The 8,455-nt window shown below is 31.5% G+C and overlaps 1 protein-coding gene across 3 annotated transcripts in view; it reads left to right on the top strand.

Annotated features, from left to right (window-relative positions):
- Positions 1–2,961, top strand: part of LOC110456397 (serine protease inhibitor dipetalogastin-like) — a 12,368-nt gene extending 9,407 nt beyond the window's left edge. The window contains exons 6-8 of one of the 3 annotated variants that reach the window (XM_021507116.1): positions 139–267; positions 1,797–1,916; positions 2,726–2,961. In XM_021507116.1, the coding sequence (XP_021362791.1) occupies positions 139–267; positions 1,797–1,916; positions 2,726–2,759 (283 nt within the window). In that variant the 3' untranslated portion in view covers positions 2,760–2,961. Of the gene's footprint in view, positions 1–138; positions 268–945; positions 1,010–1,796; positions 1,917–2,725 lie in introns of those variants that run through there. The other 2 variants (XM_021507115.1, XM_021507117.1) reach the window with 2 other exon arrangements.
- Positions 2,962–8,455: the final 5,494 nt, after the last annotated feature.

Raw genomic sequence — 8,455 nt, 5'->3', positions numbered from 1 at the left:
GAAACAAATATATCATTTTAAGTTTGCTACTGTAACAACTTAGATATTTTAGGTTACCATATATATTATAAATCTTAATATTACAATTAAGTTTCACCACATCCACATGTTGGAAAAAATGTTATTGTTTTCTTACAGCGGCGTAGAGCTTCTCTCCGATGGCACATGTCCGACCGAGCCACCTCAATGTTTATGTTCCCGTATTCTCAAACCAGTCTGCGGGACGGACGGAAGCACGTACAACAACGAGTGTCATATGGACTGTGCGTGAGTAACATAAAAGATATCAATAACCATATGTACAAGTAACAAACAGAATCATTGAATTTTTCTAAGTGATTTCATTCAGTGACACTGGGGAACTTTTTTACAACCAATTTCACGGTTTGTGGTCAATCGTAGTTTACAAGATGTTGGTGTACGAAATAAGGGAACATATCACTGGGAGTATAAAATATTACACACATTAAAAACATCATACCTTTGGCTGTCGTCGCATATTTTACTCAGTAAATCACCATCATTGTGATCAATTCCAAATAATGCACTCGCTTCTGGTACTTATGTCTTAAATAAAGACTTTTTGGAAGTATTCCTTNTGTGATCAATTCCAAATAATGCACTCGCTTCTGGTACTTATGTCTTAAATAAAGACTTTTTGGAAGTATTCCTTTTTTCTCTTTAAATTTAATCTTTAAAGGTTTCTTTTCAATCTAAATTGTACTAATAAAATTACAACATAATTTATTTGAGGACATCGTTGTCTATGCAACGCCTTCGGCTTTTCTCCTTATAGTGCCAAAGCGTTGATCAAAACTAAATTCAATAAAGACATTGTTGATTTCAAATATCACAAAAGCATTCTTTTCACAGTAACAAAGCAATATATCAAACGCTAAGATTTCTTAAATTCGATAATAAAGCTTTCAAGTATTCAATTCAAAGAAACGTGGAAAAAGCCTCAGACGGAGAATGTCCCAAACCATGTATCTGAACTTTGGAATACGTGCCTGTGTGTGGTAAAGACGGCATTACTTACGACAACAAATGTAATCTGGATTGCGCGTAACTTCAATTGTGACAAATACTCGTAAAAGCTTACGAATAATAACTAATTTTGACAGATTGGTATATGTTAATTTGGTTGTGTTTGATTTACAGATTAGTGTTTCGTTGTTCAAGGGACATTTATGACAACACACTTTAACTCCCTGTCTCGTATATTAATAGTTTCGATTTAATTTCTGTTCTGAATATCACTGTTTTAAACAACCGTTTGTGTTTTTCTTTGCGATTTTTATTTTGTCAACTTAAGTTAATAAAGTATTGTGAATACGTAATTACGTAATAATGTTATATATTATTTGAATCATAGAATATTGCACACATTAAGGACATTATACCTGCGGCTGTCTTCATTTATTATACTCAATAATGCACCTTGTGATACATTCCAAATAATGCAATCGTTACAGGTAATTATGTTTTACATAGGGTTTTTGTGTAAGAACTTCAATCTTCTCTTTCATTTATATCGTTATGTTTTTTCTATAAATTTAGATTATACTGATACAATACAAGCATCATGTTTTTGAGAGTTGCAATGTCCATACAGTGTTTTCGAATTTTACTCTTAAAATGACAACGAATTAATCAAAACCGTAACCAAGAATAGACACGTTGATTTGATATATAATGAAAAACCTTTTTTAACAGTAACAAATCATGAGAATATATCAAACGCTAATATTTTTTATTTACATATATTAAAAGTCGTTCATATTTTCAATTCAAAGAAACGTGGAAAAAGCCTCAGACGGAGAATGTCCTAAACCGTGTATTTGCACTTTGGAATATGTGCCTGTGTGTGGTAAGGACGGCACAACGTACGACAACAAATGTAATCTGGATTGCGCGTAAGTTTCAGATGTCATCAATACTCGTAGCGACTTTAGTATGAATCACCGTTTTTGAAACAAATATACATGTATCATTTTAGGTTTGCTACTGTAACAACTTGGATGTTTTAGGTCAACATATTTGATCACCAGGACAACAATTGAATGGTTCTTTGTTTTTAGGGAACTTTGGTTTTTGGGAAATCCTTAATACACCTCTTCACGTCTGCATTTTAGAATCTTTGCAAAGAGGTCATGTAAATACCACCCTTTTATTTGTACAATTATGTGCACATTGCTTGTTAAATGTATGAAAGTGATTGCAAGCCTTTGTTGTTTGTTTTCACAATTATAACCATTACTATTAACCATATGTTGTAAAGCGCCTTAGAGTAATTTTAAATATTATAGGGCGCTATATAAATGTTGTATATTATTATTATTATTATTATTATTATAATAATACCACATGTCATACACAAATGTTTTCTATCTGTTTTCTGAACTGACGTATACTAGAGAAACGTTAACGGGTTCCACCAGGTATGTGTTGGCATGACACATTTGTACCTAGTCGATATCCGTAAATTTTCCTATAATAATACAAGCCTTAAATCATTGCATGGTAATGTTTAATAAACACGGATCTAATAAATCACTGTGCGTACAAAAGAATGACATTGCATTCAATCGTTTGTTTTGTTGTTGGTACATTTTCATTTTTTGCAAACGTCTGTGTCCTTTATAATTAGTTCAAAACTTCTAATACTAATTGTAGCTATTGTCTCAACTAATTATCAGTTCAGATATTGTATCTTTTGTTGTAGTGGTGTCGAGAAGAGAAGCGATGGTTCATGCTAGACTTTATTACCAGAAGGGACTAATCAGATCTGGACACTCTAAAGACGAAATACATTTTTTCTCTGTAATATCTAATGTGTTATTTCATTTGATCAACATACTATCGTGATATTTAATGCTGATTCTTTATTGTAAATTGAAATATTTTCTTATATCCAATTTGTAATGCCAATAGCCTATAATTAAAACTCTTTTAAGCATGTTTCTTTGTTTTGTTTCCGATTGTGCAATGTTTTCGGCCATTGGTATTCAACACCTGCAAGGCGGATCTTCTCCTACCATGTAATCCTCGGCATGAACGAGTCTCATACTATTATACTGGACAGTTCTGTCATGAACGCAGAGGAATAAGAGAAATATTTTCCTAGGAAAACTTCCAAACAGGCCAGCAAACCTGCAAATGAGATTTTGCAGCTATTCACATGTATTATTAACACATTTGAATTAGGGAGAAAGTATCATCAAAATATAATATAACAATTTTCATTTTCATCTAAGATTATTTTACATACTTTTCCTTTACCGAAATATAATTAAAAATCAAAAACAAATTTTGTCAAAATGACAACTGATTCCTTTACCTCTTGATATGACAAATAATTGATTATCTTATTTCAGGGTTTGTAAACTGGCAAAACTATGTTGAAGAGGGAACAAGTCATGTTGAAGGGGTTTCATTACGCAACCATTTCCTCTTTAAAATTAAGATTAGATTTTATTTCCCGAGCACCTATTTAGAGGGATACAAAGGTTCGCGCTTCTTAAAGCATGTTACTTTAAATAGGAGGCCTTTTGCCCTCCATTTACTCTATTCTTTCATTTATTTCCTCTCATGAATTATTAAAGCTATCATTCGTTCCAAAAACGTCTTGTAAATATAATTTGCATTATAATTAAAATTTGTATTATGTCCACCTACAAATTCCTAAATTATATCGCTACAAACATTTACATGTATCTGCATCTATAAAAAAAAAAAGGCTGCTGAAGGTTAATAACTTGTATCTAGGTGTAGCTATGTGCAAAGTGTCTGAAGATTGATTACTTGTATCGAGGAGTACATTGTAGTATGCGACACATCGCCTTACCATCCTACGTTTATTCCTTAATTTTTTTTACGATAAAATGTATGACTCGGACAACAAATCTGACCTTTGACCTCAATGTGACCTTGACCTAGGATGGCATGACAAACTGATGGATAGCAGCTATGTACTGTTAGTATATTTTTTTAGGGAGCATACAGAAATAAGCGTCTTGTATTGTTCACCTTGATATTTAAACAATTAAGGCAAAATGTTCTCATTTGAAATAATATTGCTAATGTATCCCCAATTTGTTTTCATTCTTCCTGGTATCAAGGATGCTACACAGCAAATCTGGTTGTAATTAATTATTATAAATGTGTATATGATTATAGAGTTGTCTTTGGTATTTCAGCCATTTCAATGAGCATGTTATGAACCTTGGATTGAGATATGAACATGAGTATACCGGTATTTATCTGTGTCTACAATGCAATTGCATATATGGTTTTTAGGTACGGATCTTAACTCTTTCCATGTTATGATCAAGGAAGGGGGACCCTTGGAAGTGATTCAGAGAGCCAGACCCTGGAGCAATATAGAAAGTATGATTGAGTTTGTCTCTTCTGCATGTATGGGTATAGGGAAGGAATCTCGACCAGTTTTATATTCTACCTTAGGAAATCTGGAAAATACTGAAATTAAAAAAGAAGAAAAAAACTTTTATCCAATTAAACTATTTTTTTCAATTTCTGCACCGTTTTAAAGTCATACAATGTCAGAGTAGATAATCAAGTATCTTTCTAAGGAAACATTTGACAATTTGCAGTTTTTGTAAAACAATTTTTCAGCTATTGGTTCGTATACTTCTACTTGTAATACTTGATAAAAGTTTAAATTATGATATTTAAACTAGGTTTAGACTAAACATTTGTCCGTTAAGTAGAATAAGTGTTAAGTTAGAAGATATATCGGAATATTTTGTTTTTAGGAGAATTTGACTATTTTCCACCTTAGGAATGGGGGAAATGATGAAATTTGAGAAAATCTATATTGATCTAAATAATACTTTTTTCAATAAGTGCAAATTTGCAGTATTGCACTGTTTCATAGTGATACAAAGTCAGAGAAGACAACCAAGTGAATTACTGAGGACAAATTTGACAGTTTGCAGTTTTTGTAAAAATGTGTTTTTTTCAGTATTAGATGGTATATTGCAACTTGTAATACTTGATAAAACTTTAAATTTAGAGATTTCACCTAGTGATATTTGTCCGTTAAGTGGAATTAGTGTAAATTTTAAAGATACATCAGAATATTTTACTACTGAGGGAATTTGACTGTTTTTCACCCTAGGAATGGGGAAAATGATGAAATTTTAGAAAATCAACATTTATCCAAATCACATTTTTTTTCAATGAATGCAAATTTACAGTATTGCCCTTTTCTATAGTGATAAAAAGTCAGAGAAGATTACCCAGTAAATTTCTGAGAAAAAATTTGACAGTTTGCAGTTTTTGTAAAAATGTGATTTTTTTCCAGTATTAGTTGGTATATTGCAACTTGCAATAATTGATAAAACTTAATATTGCGAGATTTCAATTAGATTCAGACTATCTATTTGTCCGTTAGGTGAAATTAGTGTTGAATTTGAAACTATATCAGAATATTTTGTTCCTGGGGGAATTTGACTATTATCCATCCAAGAGAATACGAGTAATGCTGAACAGAAAATCAATATTTTTTCGAAATACGCTTTTTTTCAATAAATTAAAGATTTACAGTATTGCACTTCTTTATTGGCATACAAAGTCATAGAAGATAACCAAATCCTTAAATTATTGGATTTTTTTAGCATAATTGGGTAGCTACATTTTTTAGTACCATTTGTTTTACTTGATAAAACTGGAAATTGTGATATTTCATACTAAATATTTGGCTGTGAATTAGGATTATTTGAAATTTGAAGATATATCTGAATGATTTGTTTCTAATTGGAATTTGTCTTTGTCTACCTTTTGTCAACCTTAGTTAGGAATGGGGTAAATGCTACCCCCTCTGAGCAGTATTTGGAAATGTATTATTCAAAAGTCTGAGTTTTTTCCATCCATTACAAAACCTTGTATACTTATATAACTTGAAATCCTGACATTTTAGCTGACTTGAGACTGAATATTGATGTGTTAAGTAAATAATAGTGTTTAGTATGTAGATATATCAAAATATTTTATTCCTGGAAGAATTTGACTATTTTCAACATTTTAATTTTTGAGAAAATACTTAAGTAAGATGGGTGCTCTGTCACGGTCTGTCATGGTCTGCAGTATTTTCCAGATGTGGTTGGCGGTCTTTTGAGGCAACGCCAGTACCGCTTCGGTGCACATTTTTACCATTTTAACCAATTGTCATTTAATGGATAGTTTCACTTGAAATAAGTTTGTGAAGATAACAAAATGTATTTGCAATTTAATAACATAATAATTGAAGTTTACAGCTGTTCCCAGTGTTCACTTGAATCACAAATATTTATAATGGGACCAATTATTGTCTAATAAGTAATTGGTAAAGTGGGGAAAATGATATGTACATCTGTTCCTAGTGTTCACTTAAGTTGTCCTTATTTTAATTGTCCCAAGTTTTGCAAATTTCCAAAAGTTTGATCAAGTTGATCTGCAGTTATCTCAGTTTGGTTTGCCCTATGACTCTAATTCAGGGTCGGTAACCACATCTGTGTGAAGCACTGGCCGTATAATCGCCAAACCTTAAAAAATTAAATAGCATAGTAGCTAATTTGATGTTTTCGTTTTATTGTGTCTTTGATAATGGAACTTCAGGAAAATCCAAAAATTTCAAGAAGAGACTCTTTGTTTAACCTCATATACTGTACATTAACAGTTATATTGTCTTACAAACTCATATAAGATAACCACACAAATTGTCTGGGAAAATTTTGATTTTTTCTTGTAAAATTGGTGTGAGAGTTTTTTCATTTATATTTGCTGGTATATTTTCACTTGCCATACTTGATAAAATTATTACTTTACAACTAGTTTCACACTAAATATTTTGTCATTATGTAAGGTAAGTTAAAAAGATATATCTGAATATTTTATTCCTAAAGGCATTTGACAATTTTCACCTTAGGAAATTGGGGGAAATGTTGAAATTTTTAAGTAAAATCAATATTTTTCAAAAATGCTTTCTCTCAAAACACTGAATATGTACAGTATTCACTGACCTGAAGTGGTACAAAATCATTGGAATGACTAAAATAGTTTTTAAAGAAACATTTCAATTTGATTTATATTTATATACTGTAGTATATTATCACGGATCTAAGTCCTGATATTATGTATACATATATCCCGTCTATAACATATGCCATTCATGATAGGATCAGTAAGACTACCATATCTTGTTCATATACACAAGAATTGTTTTTTAGATAACCAACCGCCATACATAAGATTTGAAAAAAAGAAAAAACCCAGATTAAAACTTGATCATCAGTTACCTTCGTGAACCTATAATTTTCAACATTATGCTGTAACATTACTTCTTAAACTAATGCACAACGATATCTCGGAAAAGGCGACCATGGCACCAACATTCAGTTACATCAGCGTAGTTTTCCATGTGGTGTTTCCTTTACGATACTACGACTTCCAAATGAATATTGAATTATATCACTTCAACAAAAGATTTATTATATTTAAATAATATAATGACAACCCAGTAATGCATTTTAAATGCCATTTCCAAACATTCCGGTATCCCAACAACCATGCTATCCTTCCTCCGACTCGGTCATTCGGAGCACAGGGATCTGAGCATTTATTACAGCTAAGATGTTCTGAGTAATTTTATATGTTTTAGGGGTTTAGATCGACTTTCGGTTAAAATACCGATACACATTGTTAAATATCGTAAATAATCCACTCACATAGTTTTATTGTTGACAAAAGCTTACATTTATCGTTCTTAGTCCTATCTGGATATGCACAACCGCCTACGCACAATTACTATCGCTACATGAAAATTTATCGGAATCCGCCACCCGGCATACCGTATTTTGCTTATCTAACCCGAGTGTCAATAGCCACTCCGTTTTAGTTTATAAAAGACATAAAACATTATCCATAGTACAATGTATATAAGCAAATCATTCAAAACTTATCGAAGATGAATGCTTTTACAGAATGTGAAACAGAAGCTTTATTTTCAGTTTTTTATACAATATATGTATACATAAATGAAAACTATTAAAAGAACTTTTTTAATACAACAGACACAACTTAATTACCTACTACATTTATTTTGAAGTATTGGGTACCTTGCTATTTTCAACTTAAACAAACAATTTCATTTTTGTACATCATATCTCAATCTTGCCATAGTCACCATGGCTTTCCAACTATGCAAGCTCTCATAAATCATGCAGTATGCCTTAAGGTGAAGTAAAACCACAGGGAATTTTAAGGAACCTGAGGCCGCTGACTATGCTAAATGTAATGAATTATTTCGCTTCTGCATGCATTACCAAAAGACAAACACAGCATAATGTATTATTTTTCGGACATAAAAACTTGATTTCTGATTTCAGATTCATGAGGGAAATACAAGGCTAGTATAAGACTTAACACACAACACTAAAACCTTCCTATCAGCTAT

Source organism: Mizuhopecten yessoensis, unplaced genomic scaffold, assembly GCF_002113885.1.
Source record: "Mizuhopecten yessoensis strain PY_sf001 unplaced genomic scaffold, ASM211388v2 scaffold8745, whole genome shotgun sequence".
Lineage (NCBI taxonomy): Eukaryota > Metazoa > Mollusca > Bivalvia > Pectinida > Pectinidae > Mizuhopecten > Mizuhopecten yessoensis.
The sequence above is the reverse complement of the archived record's forward strand: the minus strand, read 5'-3'. Positions and strand labels throughout refer to the sequence as shown.